The sequence below is a fragment of the Gallus gallus genome, chromosome 4 (assembly GCF_016699485.2).
Source record: "Gallus gallus isolate bGalGal1 chromosome 4, bGalGal1.mat.broiler.GRCg7b, whole genome shotgun sequence".
Taxonomy (NCBI): Eukaryota; Metazoa; Chordata; class Aves; order Galliformes; family Phasianidae; genus Gallus; species Gallus gallus.
In genome coordinates, this window is record NC_052535.1 from 33,602,953 (window position 1) to 33,624,007 (window position 21,055).

General features: G+C 37.2%; 2 protein-coding genes and 1 non-coding gene across 16 annotated transcripts in view; 2 read left to right on the forward strand and 1 right to left on the reverse strand.

Moving 5' to 3' along the window:
• SCLT1 (sodium channel and clathrin linker 1) overlaps positions 1 to 21,055 on the forward strand; it is a 60,525-nt gene that overhangs the window by 37,476 nt on the left and 1,994 nt on the right. For 3 of the 5 annotated variants that reach the window (XM_040699841.2, XM_420451.8, XM_040699840.2), the window contains 19 exons: positions 441 to 484; positions 1,176 to 1,228; positions 1,675 to 1,744; positions 1,897 to 1,952; positions 2,337 to 2,469; positions 3,259 to 3,381; positions 5,672 to 5,737; positions 6,823 to 6,890; positions 8,477 to 8,567; positions 8,760 to 8,851; positions 9,000 to 9,177; positions 12,231 to 12,329; positions 13,552 to 13,623; positions 14,696 to 14,770; positions 15,288 to 15,433; positions 17,112 to 17,304; positions 18,820 to 19,016; positions 19,832 to 19,910; positions 20,955 to 21,050. In XM_040699841.2, coding sequence (XP_040555775.1) covers positions 1,215 to 1,228; positions 1,675 to 1,744; positions 1,897 to 1,952; positions 2,337 to 2,469; positions 3,259 to 3,381; positions 5,672 to 5,737; positions 6,823 to 6,890; positions 8,477 to 8,567; positions 8,760 to 8,851; positions 9,000 to 9,177; positions 12,231 to 12,329; positions 13,552 to 13,623; positions 14,696 to 14,770; positions 15,288 to 15,433; positions 17,112 to 17,304; positions 18,820 to 19,016; positions 19,832 to 19,910; positions 20,955 to 21,050 — 1,848 coding nt within the window. In that variant the 5' untranslated portion in view covers positions 441 to 484; positions 1,176 to 1,214. Of the gene's footprint in view, positions 1 to 440; positions 512 to 1,175; positions 1,229 to 1,674; positions 1,745 to 1,896; positions 1,953 to 2,336; positions 2,470 to 3,258; positions 3,382 to 5,671; positions 5,738 to 6,822; positions 6,891 to 8,476; positions 8,568 to 8,759; positions 8,852 to 8,999; positions 9,178 to 12,230; positions 12,330 to 13,551; positions 13,624 to 14,695; positions 14,771 to 15,287; positions 15,434 to 17,111; positions 17,305 to 18,819; positions 19,017 to 19,831; positions 19,911 to 20,954; positions 21,051 to 21,055 lie in introns of all 5 variants that reach the window. The other 2 variants (XM_046941076.1, XM_046941078.1) reach the window with 1 other exon arrangement.
• Positions 15 to 124, forward strand: MIR6668 (microRNA 6668). Its single transcript, NR_105537.2, has one exon. It is a non-coding gene; the product is annotated as a microRNA 6668 (primary transcript).
• CDKL2 (cyclin dependent kinase like 2) overlaps positions 3,217 to 21,055 on the reverse strand; it is a 37,947-nt gene continuing 20,108 nt past the window's right edge. For 5 of the 10 annotated variants that reach the window (XR_005859663.1, XR_005859662.1, XR_005859664.2 and 2 more), the window contains 2 exons: positions 20,694 to 20,894; positions 3,217 to 3,980 (listed from right to left, as the gene is read on the reverse strand). Coding sequence is in view for 4 of the 10 variants with exons in the window: in XM_046941083.1 (XP_046797039.1) it covers positions 3,939 to 3,980 (42 nt within the window). In the remaining 6 variants the exon portion in view is untranslated. Of the gene's footprint in view, positions 3,981 to 20,693; positions 20,895 to 21,055 lie in introns of those variants that run through there. The other 5 variants (XM_046941083.1, XM_046941082.1, XM_025150404.3 and 2 more) reach the window with 2 other exon arrangements.

Below are 21,055 nucleotides of genomic sequence, written 5' to 3' on the forward strand. Positions count from 1 at the left end.
GTGAATGGTTGGACTGGGTGATCCTGTGGGTCTTTTCTAACCATGGTGATTCAATGATTCTATGATGTGTTGCCATGGAATCGTGGAATAGCTTGGGTTGGAAGGCACCTGAAAGCCCACCCAGCCCAACACCGTGCCGTGGGCAGGGCTGCCCCTCAGCACAGCTCCCCAGGGCACCATCCTGCCTGGCCTGGAGCGCCTACGGGGATGGGGCACTCACCGCTTCTCTGGGCAGCTGTGCCACTGCCTCACCTCCCTCTGAGCGAAGATGTAGTTACTTATTGTATAGTTATGTTATTCTTGTAGGTGGTTGCTTATTTTATAATCACATGGCTCTAAATGGAGCTCAGAGCAAATTCGCATCTTTCTGACTGCCAGCCGGGTTCATCTAGTTCACGGTTCACGCTGTGTGATCCTCTAACTTGGGTTGTATTTTTCAGACCAGAAGCTGGATGTTGCGCTTGAGCAGGATGAAGCAGATGAGGTATGTGAACCGAGGAATGAAAGTGAGGTAAATAATAAATAAAATTTGGGATACACATCTTGATATACGTAGAACAGTCTGTTTCAGTGTGGTCTTGCCTGGCTTCGAGCCCGTCACTGAGCTGTAGAGGTACTCACAGTGTTTCCAAGCAGCAGCAGAATAAAACTGTTAAAAAAGTGAATGCTGCTTGGTTGGTTTTTTGGAGTGTTCTCAAAAATTGGTCATACGTGGGAGAACGCTTGATTTCTCCAAAGTTTTATAATCTCTGTGGATTTTTTTCCTTTGACCTCATGGGGAGAAAACGTTTTGTGGTGAATAGCATAAGCCCTTCTGAAGACTATGCAGAAGCTGGCGCGTCAGCGCCAGCATGGGGCTGACGTGCACAGAAGTGAACTTGGCTCTTGCACAGACTTAGAATGGTTGTTTTAAGAAAGGGCCGATTGCCTATTTGATGCAGTTTTGCTTTATATCAAAGCATCTCCAGGAAAAAAAAGCAATGATAATTTTTTCACGTCTGGCCAATGTTCAAGGACTGTAATATCAACCTGAAAACAATTGCTGGGGAGTATCTATATTCTTTTCAATATAGACAGAATAAACAGCTTTGTTTTGCAGGCATTAGAATAAAAACAAAACAATAACCCACGTGCAGTCATGTACAGGTACTAAAATATAAAATAATCTATTACAGGAAAATGTCGCTGGAGGTGATGGCATATCCAGATCCAGGATGATGGGCCAAAGGTAACTGATTCCAAATGAGTGGGAATGCTACTTGAAAAGGAAATATTACCTGAAAAACAAATACATGTATGAGTAGAACTGCGTTTATCTATTTAACTTTTTACATCATTGTATAGGTTACTGTACAGTTGTATTGAAAGCAGTAAGAAAGCCTGGTTTCTTATCTTTCTGGATTTTGATCTATGTATGAAATACAAATGTATAAAAGCTCATCTAGAAAGCATGTTCTGCTTCTGTTACACAGGAAGTCTGCGGTTATTGATCATACTTTAAAGGTAGTAATGAAGGTTGTTCACTTGTTGCTGGTGAATGTTGGGCTTGGAAATAAAGAGAAGCAATGGTTTTGTTCCGTTCTGCAGGTCATGAATTCTGTAAAACTGGTTAATTATCAGAACAGTGTTTCAGCATTTACCAATGGATTCTAAGCATGTTTTTCCATGTTTCAGCTTGATAACAAAAAGTGTGGAGTATGAAAAGTGCTTGGAAGAAATGAGGGAGCAGCTGCAGATGTATCAGGTATGTTTTTGGCATCCTGTGACTTTGCATGCAAAACGAAGTCTGAATTTCATCTCTGGTATTGTGCTGGGTTAACGTTGTCAATGTTCTCAGTATCGTTTGTTGAAGAAATAAATTGCCACAGTTTGCCACTTAGATGTTTTTTTTATTAGGTACAGATGAGCGAGATGAGGCAGAAGTTTGAACAGGTCACCACGGAAAACAGGAGGTAAATAAATGCACTTTACCTACTGCTGCTATTTTTCTCGTGGGGTTTTTTTTCTGTCATTTAAACCTTAAACTCTTTTTCCTAAGACTTGGAAGTGTTTGAATCCGCTTAATAGTTGAAGATTTCATACTCGTGTGCTTGATGTTACTCTAAGCGTTTAATATAGATTACAGCACCAAATTTAGGAGGCTTAGCCATATCTCTGCAAAAGAACTCGGTATTAAACTATGTATAACCCCTTTTTATAGCACATATCTTGCTCAATAGATTTAAATGTGAGCTAGGGGTATATGGTACAGACAAATCAAAGGTACAGCACTTCGGTTAATTCAAAAACGTTGTTTTAAATAAATGCTTTGCTGAAATTGGTCCTTTGAATTCCAGGCTGCATGCAGAGTTGAAGGAGGCTCTTGAGATGCACCTGGATGCTCTTCCTTTCACGCCTCTGGGAACTGCTATTCCTGCAGATGAAGAAATACTGAGAAACCTTCAGGAACAACTACAACTGACTAATCAGGTGTGTCAGATGAAACACTTGTACTCTCCTGTTTCTTCTGCGCCTTGGCAGATTAGGGAAGGATACTTGATTTCTTGGTTCAGAATTTGTTTATAACAGTTCCTTGACAGTATTTTGAGGCCTTCCTGATTGTATGTATCTAAAACAAACAAAAAAAAACTCAAGCACACCCGTGCTTACATTTTCAACTTCAAAACCCGAAGGAAGTTCCTCTCTAGTTTCATACAAGTAGGAAGTTTTTATGTTAATTTGTGCCTTTAATTTTACCTCGTTGAATTTCTGTTCAGAACATGAATCAAATATTTTGTTGGATTGAAGTTATTATGGTAGGCTGACTTTTTTTTAATTAAAGTGTAATGTGAAATGAGGGGCGAGTATGTGTCATATACGGAAAGTAACAGTTATGTCTGAATAGATCAGCAGAATGGCCTGAATATATTACAGAGATGTTGCAGTTGTTTTGTAGTGGGCTAAGTTGGGGTTAAATTGACTCCTGAATTTTGGTATTTGAGTATTATATATACTGTAGTCCTAAAGTAAATAATTGCAAGAGTTTGACAGTTTCAAAGCTTGAGTGGAGTTTCTCTTCTGGTAAGAGCTATTAAAATAGTGCAAAACTTGCACTTCTTGTCTAGATGGAACGTGAAATAGTAAATATCTGGGGTTTTTTTGCCTCTGAATTTGGTGTTTTGTGTGGTTGTAATGTGTGCAGAGAAGAATACCAAAAAAAGAATTTCAATAGAAATGTACTGTAAATATCTTAGACACCTTTATTCTTTAACTTCTTAGGAGAAAGAACAAGCAATAGAGCTCTGGCAGACTGTATCACAGGAGCTTGATCAACTCCAGCAGCAGTACCAGGAACACATGACTCGAACACAAATTCACATGGCTGAAAGACTAAAACAGCAAGTAACTTTCATTTACATTTTTGTTAATTTTAGAATGCCTTCATATACAGTAGAGATTTTGCGTCTGTATGTAGCCAAACTGAAGTGCGGTGCTTTTACCAGTATCACAGAATCATCATAGAATTACAGGATGGACTGGGTTGGAATGGACTTCAAGGATCATCGTGTTCCAACCCCCTACTGCAGGCAGGGTTGCTGACCACTAGATCAAGTACTAGAGCAGGCTGCCCAGGGCCCATCCAACTTGGCCCTGAACTCCTCCAGGGTTGGGGCATCCACAGCCTCTCTGGGAAGCCTGTTCCAGCACTTTACCACTCTCTTGGTAAAGAACTTCCCTAGACATTCTCATCTAAATCTTCCCTCCTTGAGTTTAAAACCATTTCTCCTTTTCCTATCACTTATTTACCCATGTAAAAAGTTGATTTCCCTCCTGTTTATAAGCTCACTTTAAATACTGGAAGGCCATAATGATGTCTCCCTGCAGCTTTCTCTTCTCCAGTCTGAGCAAGCCCAGCTCCTTCAGCCCATCTTCATAGGAGAGGTTCTCCAGCCCTCTGATCATCTTCGTGGCCCTCCTCTGGTCCCATTGTTGGTTGTTTTCTGTAATAGTTGTTAACAAAAGTTGAGTGGTCAGATACAGTCACTGATTCATCAGTTAAACGCACAGTTGGGATTGGAAAGTTTATTTCAAATATATGGACGGTAATGTTAGGAAGTGCACTGTGTGAGTTTTGGTGCATGTAAAGAAGTACACGAGATAGACAAATATAAATAATGATCCTACTGTTGTTCAATTCAAATATAAGTAGTTTCACTTACCTTTTGTCATTCAGTAAAGAAGCTGAATAAACTGCTGAAAAACCAAGGTTGCTAATACTCTAATCTTAGTGTTCAGCATTCCGTTTCTTCAGCTGCTTCTTGGGAACACCTTTAAGCTATTTGTTAGTATGTCAGCTTGCTAAGTTAACTGGTTAGATTTCAGGAAATTTTCTTTTAGAAAAGATAAATTAGGCTGTAAGGAGCTGTTTTGCTCTGAGCTATTAAAGAGTGCTCAGTATTCAAAGAACTCAAACTTCATGTGTATGTGTAGCTCGCTACAGCTATACTCAAAGATCTATAAAACTAGCGTTCCATTTTCAAGTACATTAGACTTCTGGGTGCAATTATTGCTCACCTATGTAGCAGGAACTTGTCACTGATTTGTTTTAGTCCATCTAAGCAATACGTTCCTTTCTACAGCTGCTGTGTTCTCTCAAGTTTTATGGTTATTTCAAGTAACGGTTATGAGGACTTAGCTGTGAGGAGTTTCTTTGTTGTTGCAACTTCTTGTTTCTGTTACTGCTATTGGTTTTTTTTTCATTGTTGGTCACTGGTAAATCGTAGCTGTTGAAGATGTAAGGAGCTGTAAGAGTCCACTTTTGATGACTAAATTCTTAGTGAATTTTCATGCCATTTTCTCAAGAATGAGATAGAACGTAAGAACTTTTATTCTAAGAAGGATAAAAGTGCTTCTTGTCTGCCATAGACTTTTTCAGCTGAATCAGCTTTGTTTTACATTTTGCTTTTAACAGAGGAGCAGGAAATAGCTATCAGAGGTAGACCGACAAGAATCACAATCTACCAGAAAGCAAAGATGAGCTATGAGATCCTTATTCATGCTGTCCAACCTCTACAGTGGAGTTAGTTGTTGGAATAGGTTGCTTGCATGCATTTGACCATGAAACTGTGGTATAAACATCACACAGTTAGTATATACTCCAGCTCAAGGACTTAAGTCTTGGCTATGCTCTGAAGATGCTTAGTATGCTGCTGATGACTATTTTGTGTTATTCAAGTTTCCCTAGGACGACAAAGCTAGAGTTTAAGTACAGTTTTCTGTATGGACAGTAGATGTTCTATAAGGCAAAGAGCAAATAAAGCCTCTTCATGCAGGCAGACGCTTCTTTAATTCTCAGTGGATGCATTTCTGCAACTGTGTTAGCAAAAACACTTAAAGTACCACCATCATCTCTGTGGCTCTTCAGCAGCACTACTTTCATATTTTGGTATTAATTGCCCGGGTTTTATAAATTTGTAACTGAACAAAATTCAGAAACATTTTGCATAAGTGAATCTGATCTACCAGATTACCAGGCCAAAAGCTAGAAGTAATCTAATTAAAATTTCAAAAAGCTGGTTGGATTTCCTGCATCGTACATTAATTCTTTGCAGATGTTTTCAGTTGATTATGACTGTGATAATTAAATGTTCTTTGTTGGTAATAATTCTAAGAAGCTGAATTCTTTTTTTAGGATCAACTTGCTAACTTTCACCAGCTAACTTCACAACTGCATGCAGCCAATGAAAAAACAGAATTGGTAAGTAAAACTTAAGAAATGACCTACTGATTTTGTTCTTTTTAATCCTACTGGAGCCTTAAGCTACAAAGCAAAAGAAAAATCCCTCCAGCATATCTAGTTGGGAAAGGCCTCGTGTCACTCAGATTTGTAAGCCTGTCTAGCAACCAGTCAAAAAGCAAGAAGTAATGGCTCTCTTCCTAAAGACAAAACACGTAAGTCTTGGTGGCTCAGAGATTTGCTCCTGATATTATAGCAACTCTTTTTTTAATAAGAAGCCACTCAGGCTCAGAATTTTAGCATGTGGTATTTCAGTCAAACATTCAAAACCATCTTCAGTAGGAAAGCAGTTAAATAATATCTTACAAAGATGATCTCTGCCACACGTTAGCAAGTCCTACTTTCCTAGTAGACACCAGCATTTTCACAGCTGATCCTTTGAGAGATTTTTGCCTTCTAAGGATCTTTTATCGTATAGACTGAAATTGAGCTTTAGCCCTGGCCTTCCAGGAGAGACACAGTTTTGATACTGTAGAAAAATAGGAGGCAGAAGACTTGAAGCTGTTGGCTGAGCAGCTTCCTCTCTGTAAGACATGCTTCCTTTGTGGTTTTTTTTTTGTCATGATACGGGAAAGAAACCGTGGGCAGAAACATGAAATAGCTGTATTCTTTGAAGGAGACAGCATTAAGATAAAGGCTGTCCATTTGTCTGCATTCTCCGAAGTGTTAGACGAGGCCTGTTGTCAAAGATGTAAAGATGTCATGGAATAAAGGTGTCCTTTCTTGAACTAAAAAACTGAAAAATGAGAAGTGGAGAGCAAGATGAACCGCTCAGGTTTTTTATCAGGGTTAAAAGAAGTGTGTTCCCTGGCTGTGTTCAGGTTTGAATGTTTCCGCATACTTAGAAATGTTCCGGAAATGAAGTCTGGCAAAGAGGTGACAGTGCTTACCTCATGTTAAGGTATTGAACGTAATGAAAAATGAAATAAGTTGCGGTGATCTGCAGGAAAATGTGATGACATTCAGTATGTGAGTGATTTTTTGATATTTTATTAGTAAAATAAAAGCAGAAACAAAACCTCTACAAATCTCTCCTTGTTTTACAGAGCAGTCAGTTCCTGAAAACGGTAGCAGAACAGAATGTGGAACTAGAGCAGCTACAGAAAGAACTGAGGTATAAACCAGGCAATCTAAAAATGATAGAAATCTTCTATATAGGCTTTCCTACCTTAAGTTTCTATCAGAAGCCTTTTTTGTCTTGCAAGCTGTCTTGACAGTGATAGTTGAAATGGTTTCACTTAATGCTTAACGGTTTGCTATAAACATGCATCGATAGTGGTAAGATATAATACCTCTAGTTATTTCTAGTCCCTGAGATAGGTAGCACTACATATTTGATTTAAGAGGAACAAAGTGTTCAATATCACAGCAAAACAGGTTTTTTTTGTTGTTGTTGGAACACAGTGTGTGTAAAATCCGATTATGAACACTCTTTACAGTTTTGAAATCTGAATGTTCAAAGTAGTTGAAATTTCAACGCTTAAAACTCCTGTTCTAAACCATAGGCTGTGTGGAAGTTGGAGTTAAGAGATGCTTTGCGTCTTAATGCGTACTTTTGTTTCTTCTGTTCGGTACATTTAGGACTAGGATCTGTTTGTAAGTGCAGAGTTAGCTTAGTCACTGAAGATGTATTTCTGAGGGGGAACTTTTTGTAACCACAGTTGCCTTAGCTAAGCGTATCTTGGGGAAGAACAGTGTGACAGGGAAAAATAAAGCACGATGAAGATTAAGGTGCTATTCCAGGTATTTGAAAATGAGGTATTTCCCAACTGTGACATCACACACGAGTTGCTTATGTGTGCTGCTGTCCTTAGAAGAGAGCACTACGTCCCTACGTTTTTGAATGCTGCTTGCAAAAGATAGCGTTGACATTTTTACAGACAAATGGGATACCCAAACAGATCAAGTCTTGTCTTCACGTGCATTATGTGTATGTTGATCAACATTTTCACATAGGCATAATATACTCTTGCTTTTTATGCTGTTAAATAGTATTTTCTATTGTAAGGGATTTTTCTTGCAGTTGATTCTTTAAAGTAATCAATATTTTCTAGTTTCCTTCGTGACTTAGTTGTGCTCCAGTTTGCATTAGTTTGTTTGCTGTTGTTTAACTTTATCATATACTCATTGGTCTTTAAATTTATCCTAATACAAAGCCTGGATAATTGGGTTACACCCCTGGTGGAGGGCAGTGTATGTCTTTTTGTTCCCAAGACAGAGGAGTAGGAGTGGTGCTCGTTTCAATGGATTTTTGTACTGTGGAGAAGGTCTGGTATATTAACTTTCTTCCTTTTCTGTTTCTGCTCTTGTTGAGCCTTTTTAGATTACAATGCGTATCAATTAATTCTTGAGAAACAGTTAATGATTCTTTTTAATTCCTAGTACAAATTGCTTTAAAAACTGAAAGCAAATTCTGAAAAAGATTACTCTCAAATATGAGGCCAGTTGTATTTACATTATTGGATCGCTTTAAGTTTCTGATTGCCTTCTCCTCCCAAATATTTATTCAACATATACAGGTTGTGATTAATTAAGTGTTTCTGTCTCATTGTTCCACATAAGAGGAAAACCTCTTGCACCGTATCTAAGAAGTTGTATGAAATCTGACTGCCCTTCACAGCCGTTTCAACAAAGTTGTAAGAGTCTGATTTTCCCCTGTAATAATCAAAGTGTAATTCACAGTCTGTTTTCTTTACATAGGCAAGCTAAAATAGATAGGTGGACAGCAAGTGCTAAGGTTGATGAAATGATCAGATTGACAAAGACGCTTCAAGGCCAATTGGAGAGAAAGGTATTCTAGAGAAAGGGGTAATTTTCTGTTGCAACTGAATGGCTAGACAGTTATTTAATTGCTGATGTTTAATTAATCTCAAGTTGTTCTCTAACTTATTTTATATTTTATTAAATTTAGTTTATTTTATATATCTTTGTTTTTATAAATGAAGCTCAGATGTTGCCCGGAAAACATGTATATTCTTTCTAGGAAGAAGATGTGGTGTCTGCCCAGCAAAGAGAAGCAGCATCTGACAAACTCTTGCAACAAATGCAGTCTAGTATAAAACAATTAGAAACAAGGTAAAGACATGTTGGATGTTACTAATGGGATATGTACAAAAAAAAAATCCCAAATAGGAACACAGTTTGGGCAACTTATTTACTTTCTATGAGCTAAGTTTGAAAGAAGTAAAGAGATTTAATTAAGCTTTGTATTCATTTGTTTTAGATTACATGTTACCGTCCAAGATGCTGAACAGTTGAGAACAGAAAGAACAGCCCTGGAGAAACAAATCAGAATGCTTCAGACAAAGTGTGCTCATTTAGAAAGGGAAAAGTATGAGGCAGTTGCAAAGGTTCAAGATTGCGTACAGCTGTTAGAAGAAGCTAACCTACAAAAAAGTCAGGTAAGTCACAGGTGAAGGCATTTCTTAGATATTAGAAAACTTTCATCACCTGCAGTTATGAAGTGCCTCTTTATGTATTCGTAGAGGTGTACACACATACACAACCAAACTTCTTTTATGTCTGTTGTACTAAAATGAGTAACGCAGAAGAGAGCAAACTTATGATATGACCATACATCACTTAGTTTTGTCATACAGTACAAATGTTATTGGATATTTAAAAACAAATTGGGCTGTCAGAATAAAAGGAAGGCCCTATTATAAATGTATAACGTCGTAATGGTTAGGAAAGGAAAGCTGAATCTAGAGAGACTTCTTTTTTAATGGTAAGACAGGTCCAAGAGAGTAAGCTGTGTTCAACTCTTTGTTATTCTAAAGATTTCTGAAAAAGTGATTGTGTAATAAGTCAGCAAAATCGAGTGTGTATGTTAGAGTTATGTTGAGTATGTTAGATGGCAGATGAAATTCAAATATGCTCTACTGCTGCTGAACTTAGTGTTTTACAGTAATAAAACGGTCTCATGAATACATTCACACGATCCTCAGTGCTATTTAATAAAGTTTATAGAGTGTTCGTGACGAGATTTAAAAACCCAACCTTTTAAACACAGTGTTATTTAATGTGCAATTTCGATTGGCATATTTCATGTGAGACAGGAGAACTAGGAAAGTGCAGGTGTCAACAAGACACAGAGGAGAGACTGTAACACATAAGGTTTTAAACAGTATTTGTTTAAACTGTTAGGGGGTGATATTTATGCCAAAAGTGTAGATGCAAAAAACAGTCAAAACCAAAATAGAAGAATCCAACAAAACTTCCTAAAGGCAGGGTCTAATCCAGCAGGTTTGAAAGTATCTATTGACACGCACGCACACACACACACACACGCACACACACACACAAAAGCCTCCCTTTTTTTCCAGTTCTTCACTTTTCCAAAGCATCTGCTTTTTGCCCCTGTAGGAGACAGGGTGCAGGGACTGGTAAATTTGTGTCTAATACGAATGCTTTTGTGCTCTCATGTTAAGCTTCAGCTGTAATCGGGCTTCCAGCAACCTAATGAATTCTGTGTGCTGGCAAGACAGAGCTTCGATGTGTCTAACAGACTTTAGCCATCAGTAAATTACGTCTGGATTATTTAATGCCCATGGGAACAAATAAGGAATCTTAGAATTTATTCTGCTCAGGCTAGCATGTTGAACAGTTGAGCAGTTAAGGAGATAAATGTTCCCTTTTAGCCTGAAGTTGCTTTTCAAACGTGAGGAACATCCTTATAATCTAAAATACCGTAATCCCTTTGGAATACAAGAGTTAGCACTGTCTTTTTTGCTCATGCTGATTTCATTTCTGCGACAAAGGAGGAAGACCCTGTCTGGAAGGAGGGTCTGAAACTTGAAAGAGTTCCTGCTGCCTTCTGACCTGTTTCTGGGAGGGATCAAAATCTTGACAAAACATTGGGGTTCTGGTTGTTAATACAGTGTCAAATAATTTGTGATTCTTCTTATTACACAGAAGAGGATTCTTGTCTTGTTATAGACATTATTCATATAGGTTTATAGTAACTCATGATACTCTCTGGGATCTTTCTGGCATGCTACTTCTTTTCTATATTTGTTCTTAAACTTCTGCATCTCATTGGCTTTATGCCCTTGTCTCCAACAACTCCCTTCACTTACTAGGCTCTGTTCAAAATGGGAATTAGAAATTATGTTTTATGTCCTCCAGCTCTTTGAACTTCTTGGGTCCTTTTTCCTACTGAGATGTTGTTACCCTTACAAGCATCACCCTAAAGTCTGAGTATGAGGAATACAACCTAAAAAATAAATCTTTTTTTTCTTTTTTTCTCCCCAGAGTTTAAAAGCCAGAAAAAATTTCATTTGAAAAGTACTGGGAAAATATATAAATCTCATTTTCAGTTAGCCATGGATTAGAACATGAGAACAGTGGTTTTTCACACCCTTTTTGACAGAAGGAAGTGGCCAGATAAAAATCAGGGTGTAAATAATGTCTCTGAGATGGTTAGTGAACATTTAGAGATAAATAAGAGTCTTGTTATAAACAACAATTTAGCATTACGCTCTAGGAGGAAACTGTTGAATTTGCAGACACTTGGCTAATCTATTGCTCTGGCTAAAACATCCTTTGATTCGCAAACTGGGTTTTTTATGAATGAATAAAGAAACCACAGCCTAATATATGCAATTATTATACTAAACTGTAGCCTCTCTGGTCTCTAAGAGATTGTGTGAGGGACTGACAGGTTGTCACAGTAATGCTCCTTTTTTCATGTTAACATCGTAAAGCGCCTAAGCTAAGTTTACAAAATGAGATCAGAAGAATTCTAAGAGTACTTTGAGAAACAAAACACAAACTGAATGGGAGCAGTAAAAGAGAACGTGACACATGAAGCATCATGTCATGACCGGAGTACCTTCTACAGACTGAAATTATATCATCTATTAGTGACCTTTTTCGTGTCTTTCTTCTTTTATCCAACTACATGACATCTGTTCTTTAAGTGCCACCTAGGATTTTTTTTTATCTCTTCCACCAAGAGTTCTGTATTGCTTTCTTTAATCTCTCCAGACCAACATCTCCTATTTAACAGTAGTATCTCTCTTTTATCCTCCCCTGGAAGGCTTCCTTACTGCACTTTAGTTCTGTAATTCCCACCATCTTTTCATGCTAAAGAGCTGTTTGGTTCACTATTATCCACTGTGAAAGAGTTTACATATGCATTCCTTAGCTGCTTATGAATTTTTACCTTTAGTTCTCTGGGGAGTAACCGATTTAGTCTATCGACCATGGAAAAAAAAAAAAAGTACTCAGCTCTATGTAGGAAAGTGTGCTTCTATGTGCTTCTGTACACATACTCTGATTCTTAACAGAGATCTTTCTGTGTCATTTCTGTTCTTGCTTTCTTGTTGGGTCTTGGTGTCAGTTGCTCTAAAGTGCAAGGCAGAAAGTTCTTTTGAACAGTGTGGTTTCATTTTTCACTGCTAGATATCTCACAACTGAAGTATTATCAGTAATATTTCTGGTTTTTTTTTAGGCTCTGTTTAAGAAGAAACAAAAGGAAGAAGAAATCAAAAAGATGAAAGATGAAATATTTCAGCTCACAGAAGATACTGCTGCAAGAATCAGAAAGGCGGTAATTTATGATGTTTAGAAAGAACCAACTATGAACTTAGAGCTAAAAGTTAAATCATTACATATTAGGCATGGTCACATTAGCAGTTTTCTTGTATGTGTTTTGATAACGTAAGTAGCAATGGCAGTATACTGACAGTATTATGCTCTTTGGCCTTATCATCTAGATAGGTATTCTTCCAACCCAAATGGTATTCTTACAACTCTCATGAACCCAAGTGTTGCTGTCCGTGCAGATACTGGTATAGAGAAGGTGAAGATGTGGCACTTACTTCCGAAATTCTGTTCAGTAGCACGTGGCCTCATCTTGGAAAGTACTGATACTTCTTGTATACATTTAGGTGATAAGAATTGTTGAGTTATAAGATCAGATTTTTGTCATCTTAGTGCCTCACAATATACCTCTATTTAGACAAATAAGACTCTTCCATGAAGTACAGCTAATTATAAAAAACTCAGTATCAAAGCACACTTAAAAAACAGAATTTGATAGAGAAACTACAAAAGTTATCTGTTTTTGTAATGTTCATTCTCCTCATGAGTGGCTGAAAATTGGGAGCTCTTTGATAACAGGCTATTCACAAATGAATTTGCTCTCTGTTATGTACGATCTGCAGTTAAAATAAGGCTAATCTTATCTCCCTGGAGAGTCTTGACAATTATCTACGTCAAATAGACTTGCTTTATTTTAAGGCAAACTCCAGAGGAGATAAGTCTTGTTATATAAACATGTTGCCAGTGTCTTGTTGCAAGTAGACAAGACTGCAAATCAGTTACCTGCCTTGTAATTTTTCAGTAGCATAATTAAAAGTTCCTTTAACATTCATGTAGTACCATATGTCAATTATTACAGTCTCCTGTTTTTATATACAAGCACCACATGTGTACAAAGTGTATTTGAGGTAATAACCTCAAGTTGTGTTAGGAAGGTTCAGATTATATATCAGGAAGCAGCTCTTCATGGAAATAGTAGTTAGGCATTGGAACAGGCTGCCCAGGGAAGAGGCAGAGTTGCCATCCCTGGAGGTTTTTAAGAGATGTATGGATGTGGTGCTTAAGGATGCTGTTCAGTGATGGACTTGTAGTGGTAGGTAGATGGTTGTAACTGGTGATGTTAAAGGTCTTTTCCAATCTAAATGATTCCGTGATTCGGTATGTAAAAACAGGATGGGAAAATGGTTTGCAATGTTAGTTATTTAGTTGTGCTTTGTTTTTGATCACAGGTAGACTCTGCAAAGAAACAATACAATGTGCAGATCTCTCAATTAACAGAAGAACTTTTAGCTCTTCATATGGTATGAACTTGACTTTTGAGAATGTTTGGGCTAGCAAAATATGAGACTTTTTGTTTATCCAGTTAAATATTTAATTAAATATAAAAGTAAATCAGGTAAAAATCCTACATAATATTATTAGTGGTTTGATGAAAAGGGGGTTCTTAGCTTTAGACAAAGAAGTCAACCCTTTGGATATACTTTCTTCTAGACTGGTGTTTCTCTTTATTATTAAATAGAAGTTGCTAGCAATTAGTTGCAAATCAGTAATCATAACTTCGTTCTTTTATAGTTTTAAAATGTTTTACGTGCATACATGGGTCAATAATGGTAGGCTTGGGATACTTTTATATTGGCCCATTTGAGAGGTTTAATAGAATTGCTTTGTTTACAGTGTTGTCTGGAAGGAATTGTGTATAGATTTTTATTATGGCCAGTAGAAATAGTCTAAACTGCACAAGAAACAGCCCCAGCAATCTAACAATTTGTGTGCATATATGGTGTACTAATTGGCACTGATACTGCGTAGCCCTGGTGTTTGTCACACTTGAAAAAAAAAATAATACAAGTATGTGAATAGCAACTTTGCTATAACACACAGTTCTGATTTCTTCTCTTCTACCTGTCTGGATTTGCTATAAGGCTAAGGCAAAGAAATGAGGGCAAGTAAACAGGTATATGGAATAAAATTAATACTGTTTTTAGTTCTCTGCAAATATGTAAGTAGTGAGCTAGATCCTATCCTGGGTCTTTTGTGCTGCAAGGGGGAAGGGGAATGACCTAGACATTACTGTACCTGTTTAGGTCCAGTAGGATCTACTATAGGACCTCATGTAGGTCCAATAGATCCTACTATAGCTCTGGGTCTGTACCAGGTATTCACAGGTGCCTGTTTGCAAACAGCTTTAGTACTGCTGTGTAACAATTTCCTCACTACCAGTATAGAGCATCTTCACATCTCCTTTGTATGGCTTAGTTTGCATAAGGGACAACAGGCAGCAAAAGTAGATGGTAGCATAGAATGTGGAATTTTTATCATGAGTTATATATTATATATAAATGAGAGGTTTATTTAAATGACTTTTTGAAATAGGAATGCGGTGAAAAGCAAGGTCAAATAGAACGAGCCATTAGAGAAAAGCGAGCAGTGGAAGAAGAACTTGAAAAGGTAAGGCAATTGTGTGCTTTTTACATCATGTTTCAGATGTATCCTCCGTATGAAAATATTTCTTCATTTTTTTTCCCCACCTCCCATGTTTTTCCCTAACACCAGAATGAAGGACTATGCTATGAGCTTTAATTTCCTTATTTGTTGAGTTGATTTTCATAACGTTAAACATACATGTCAGTATTTTAAGTTTTAAGCTGGAAAATTAAAGTTTTAATACTAGCTGAAAAAGGGCATTCTTTGAGAAGTGTAAAAAGTCAAAGGAGATATTTGACATGATCTAAAAGCAAATTGGGACACGTTCCAACTTAAGCACGGTATGCTGAAAATTAAATGAATGCAAGAATGTGGAATACCCTTTTAGAAGCAACACCTAAATTCAATTATAGTCAGTTTTGTTTTAAATCTCTGGAATAGGACACAGTGAGGAGTAGCCTCTTTAATCATTACTACTGTGTCACCGTGTCAGTAACTAGTGAAAGGTAAAGATGATCTGGTATGAAGTTGTATTCTTCAGATTTGCAGAGAATACGGAGGACATGAATCTGACAATAGAAAACTAGAGCAGCTGCATCAGAAATATCTGCTTGCAGAGACTACAAAATGTGACCTTCAGCTGAGTCTGCAGACAACACAACATAAACTGAAGCTGCTGGAAATGAAGTAAGTAGCGGACTGTATATCACTATAGAAGTATTAAAGGGGGACAGCAGACTACGGAATGAAAGTTTTTCTTTACAAAATGAGAACTGCAAGCAGTTACTCAAATTCCCATTGTTCTATAAATTACATTGTTTGAAATCTTGCCGTACATCTAAATCCTGTTTGTAAGAAAGGTTACTCTCTGAAATACTCAGGCAGGAATTATTACTCTGTGAAGTCATCTACAGTGTGGTGTCTCGTAGTATACACGTACCACTCCATGTTCATGTAGCATACTGGATTTCAGGTCTGTGTTCAGAGATGATAGGTGTTATTGCCGTTTCAGTAATATGATGATAAAAAGTACAATGTGATACACATCTTCAGATCAGGTTGTTCTCAGAATGAAAAGCTAGTTTTTTTGTAGAAGCTCATACCATTTATGTATTCAGATTGCAAACCCTATCTTTTGTACAGAACAATCATTTACAAATCTGGAATTGTTATAAAAAGGAAAAGCTGCTCTTTCACATTGCTATTTTACTGAGCTGGATAGAATGTTGGGTTGCTTTCATGAATTCCCTAGACGTGTTAAAATACTTCACTGACTTGTGCATAGTTCTACAAAGTTGCAGGAAGCAGCAGGAGAACACATGTACTGAATCACACCAAAGATACGAGGGTTGCTCCAAAAGTAATGCCTCATATTTCATTGTGTTGACCCGTGATGTCAGAGGTGTGTGTTGGTGGTAAGGCAGTAGAGGCTGAACCTTTCCACCAGTATTTTCTTACATGTCATTGCCATGCTGTAGATGGCAGCAGAGGGGCAGCCTGACAACGTGGCATCTGATGTGGAAGAGCAGATGAAGCAAAAGTGACACTGAATTCCTCCGTGTGGAAAAAATGGAACCCACTGACATTCATTAACACTCACTGAACATTTATGGAGCCCAAACAGTGGATGTGAACACAGTGAGGTAGTAGGTGGTGCATTTTAGCAATGGCAATAGCAACAGTGGGTCACCTCCACAGGTACAGACTTCTACGAGCATGGCATGCAGGCTCTTGTTCATAGCTGTCAGGAATGCACAGCTAAGAGTGGTACCTATGTTGAAAAATAGAGCATATTCTTAGCTACAGAACACCATCAAATCATGTTACTGTTCTTTGTATCTATTGTAGTATCCATGGAAATAAATGGGAGGCATTACTTTCAGAGCAGCCTATGTATATATCTTCTCCAGTACTGTCCAAAAAAAGGAATGTCTGGAAAAACTGAATGCTAGAGCAGGCTGACAGTGATGCATCATTAGTATGTTCTGCCAGCATTCCAGCAGAGATGTGCTGCTTAAAAACATCCAGAGGTGGCATTATATGTTTTTTTTAATTATTGCTCTTACTGCTACATGGATTACTTGAGGCTCTGTAAAGTCTTCTCATCTACATCATAGCGTGGTAATGAGTTCCATACCTGAAATACAGCCATATGAAAAGCTTGCTTTTTCTGTTTTCAGTTTGCCTCTATTGCCATTAAAGGAAGCAATCACAAGGCAATATCATACTAGACTAATTGATCTATTCAGATTTTATTGCTGTCTACAGATACAGTCTCCCCAGTCTCTAAACCATCACAGCTTCAGCAAAATGATAGCAGGAAAATGCTTAGTTCATGACTTTTTAAAGACAACTTCTCTTTCAGCTTTGAGGAAGAGAAATCTAATTACCAGAAAAACATCTGTAACTTGCAAAGCATTCTGGATTCAGAAAGAGAAAAGAGTGGCTCCATCGGTGAACAAAGGTTAAAGCTTCAGCAAGAGAATGAGCAATTGCAAAAAGAAATTGAAAGCTTAAGAAAACTGGCCACAGAGGCACAGCAAAAAGCCAAGATAAAGGTATGGTTTTGTAACACTGTAATCAATGGAAAGTACAGCAATGATAGCAGGGTAACAAAGTCCTAGGCTACAGCAAGTGAGGATATGCTTGAATGCAACAACCATAGATGCAGAAACAAAGGAAAAAATGTTTTTACCCTTGGAAGGCCTCAGATAGGCAGGGATATCCAGCAAGATACCCTCACCTCCACTGCCAGCCCTTAAATGAGGTCTGGGAAGGGGTGGATCCTGCCTCCATCCCTTCTGCTCACTCAGGTACATTGCATGCACGTGAGCTCCCCTGGGGTGGCCCTGCCTTCCCACCAGGTGCTCAATCACTGCTTCAAGCCATGTCTTAACGTTTCTGCTATGGGTTTATATGCTATTTTTATTTTAAGACTGATGTTTGCTTAATAAGGCAGCATTTCTAGGAAAAAAATATTTGGAAGTTAAATTGGGGGTGAAAGTTTCAATGATGCTTGCTCTTTTTCCTTTATAAATAATTTTTTTAGCATTGTTTGTCCTCAAAATTTATTTAGTAGCTCAGTCTCTGCTAATTATGCCTGATAAAAAGATCTCAAATATTCTATCTTATTTTATAGGATGAATAGTCCAAATAGTAAGCAATTTTCTTCAACTGATTTCACTCTAATTCTAGATCTCCATTTATCTACTGTCTGTAGTAGGAATCTCTGTACAACTTACGGTACGGTGTTCCTCTACTTACATATCCACTGCATTATCAGAGCACTGTGTAGCAAACAAATAATATAGTGGTGTGGTTGTCAAAGACTGATTCTAATATTTTTCAATGCGAATAGTTGCAAACAAAGATACTTAGCTGGAAAATGGATCTTTTTTAAGGGTTCCATTCAATGCTCCTGAACAGACTGCATATGGGATAATGTAACAATAGCTGACTTTAGCAGATTCATGTACCTTTGCCTTCTGAAAGGAGTAATAGTTTTGATCGTTGATGTGCTTTCTAAGTATCAACAACAGCGAAGATTTCAGAAACGGTTTTACTAATAATGAATGAGGAGCACCTCATCCAGTTACCTCTTTATACATCAAGATAAAAGAAGTCATATTAAACAAGAAATCTCATTCCAACTCTAGAACCCTCTATTCAAGCTTAACAAATAGGTAGCAGTTAAAAAGCATGTACCAGGACTTTGCATGTCCTTAATCTGAAGGGATACCATTGGTCACAGATAAGATTTGTTGCTTGCCTCCATTTTCCTCTGATGCACAAAGGATTTAAGATGCGATTATGAAAGTCCTAACAAATGTTGACTAGGTGAAAAAGAAAAATGTGTTTCTGTAGGAAAAAAACCACAAATGATAAAGATCATCCTCTGTTGTCAGTTGCACAATTTGTTTAAAATGGCTTTGGGAATATGTGTCTATTTGAGTATATAATTACAAGTTTGTTAGTTAGACATTACATGCTTTCAACAAATGTTTATAAATTTAGTTCAAGTGTTTTTTTTAAAAAAAGACCTGATTGTATCCTATTTGTATTTTTTTATGTAGATAAGCACTATGGAGCATGAGCATGCTGTGAAAGAACACGGATACGAAGTTCGTCTTAAGGAAATGGAAGACATGAGTCAAAAGTCTACTGCTGAACTCAGACATCTGTTGGTAGCTCAGCAAAAAGCAACAAATAGATGGAAAGAGGAAACAAAAGTGCTTACTGAAACTACAGAAGCTAGGATCAATAAGTTAAAGTAAGTGCAATTGTGTTGTTCTTCTGGCTGCTGTTACAGTATGTTACTGTTTGGTACAAAGGTATACCCGTGGTAGAAAGGAAAGGAGACCAGACCATGGAATAGATGATGTGCTTCTAGCAAACAGAAGAAAGAGTGTTCTCTTTAGAACCCTCTGACATGACCCATAGTGAAGCTAGCAGCTAAGAACTGACGTTAAAATTTTGCATCTTGTTAAAAGGTGTGAATTTTGTAATATCAAAAAGTACATTTGAATATCTTCTTTCCATTTTTTTTTCTTTCAGAAAAGCATTCTCTGTTTAGAAAAAGATAGTTTTGTATTATGAAAACTCCTGTCTTTATAACTGTTCAGAACAGTCTTTATCAAAGTAAGCATGAAATAAGTCTCTAGCCTTATAAGTTGGAAAAAAATGTTTGTAGAGGCGTATCTTATGTTCTTTTTGAGCATTTGCAATCATTTATGGGGATACAAATGAGTTATGCGATTGCCTTGAGCACAAATGCAATCTTAATTCACGGTGCTTGCCAGGTAACTGGCTCATATTCCTAGCACTGCCTTTGTATCTTCATTTTTGTAGCAGCTTCTCAAAAGATGTTGAATTGTTTTTATGGTATCTGCCTGGGGTTAGTTAAAGAGAACAAGAAACTACCAGAGAGATATACTGCAGCCTTATATTAACAGGCATTTCAAATTCCATATAGCAGTTTTCAGACAAACGTATATGAAAAAATAAGGTTAAAAGTTTTATTTTCTGTTTGTTTGTTTGTTTTTTAGATTAAATGTTTTTTCTTTTCCATTTTCTTCTTATTAATAGAAGTGATCTGAGTCAACATAAACTTCGTAATCAGGAGCTTATTGCTCAGTTGGAAATGGCAAACAATAAAGTAATTGAGGTAAGAGTAATAGGACAATTGCTTTCAGTTAAAACCTGATACAAATACACCAGGATGGTAACAGAAGCCCATTAAGATATGTTTCTGGTCTTAAAAAAACTTCATAAAGGAGGGTTTTTGACAGAGGAGTAGACATAGCATGAAAACACAACTGCTTTTGGTGACTGTCATATTCAGATAGCAAAAAGACATTAACTTCACTGCCAAATAATAAGAAAAGGTAAAGGAGAGATGGTTGTACTGCCAGATTACTATCTACGTTTTAGGCAGTTTAGGAAATATTTGCAAAAACATGCATGCTTCTAAAAAGGAGGATCTGCTGTGCGGTGGATAATGTGGCATATGTAGAGATCAGTTTTTCACATACACAGTAGAGTTTACACTGCTTGTGCATATATAGATATATAGATAAAAGCAATGCCTGTTAAAAGGTTAAGAGCATTGTTGTTTTGGAATATGCATTGTTCAATAATTAATGGTCACCTCAGAAAACAGCTATCCTTCCAGACTGCCTCATAAATGGGGGATGATATCCAATTCTGTGTAGGACAAATCCTTGTGGTGTTTTTTGTAGTGCTATATTATTTGCAGGAGAAAAACTGGGATGATGTGAGAACAGGTTTCTGAAATTAATGTTAAAGAATGGTAAAAACTTTATATATATAGCATTTGATGAAGAGAAGCTATCTGTAACAAGATTATATCATTTGTATGTGGTATACTCTTCTCTCCTTTGAATATAGCTAAAATATTTGTATCGCCATATTGTGTAAATTAAATTACCTGCGTTAAAATGTCGTCTTTATGCATCTTACTTCAGGAAGGTGAAACTTCCACTGAAGGTGACTGCGATTGGGAAAGTCACATAGTTCATATTTGAGCTGGAAATTCTTTATAATGTGTCAGCACTGTGCTTTCAGTCTTACTGTAGGTGGTAAACAGCTCTGCTTTTAAAGGTCCTCTTGCTTGAAGCTTTTCACTACACTATGGATGCATCCAGAAAAGAGAACTTTCTGTTTGTAACAAGATACTTCATTTACACAGGATGAAAAATTAATGACAGAATATCAAAAACATATCAATAGGCTTCAAGTGCGACTAAGCCAGGCAGAACAGAGGGCAGCTACAGCATCACAAAAGGTACA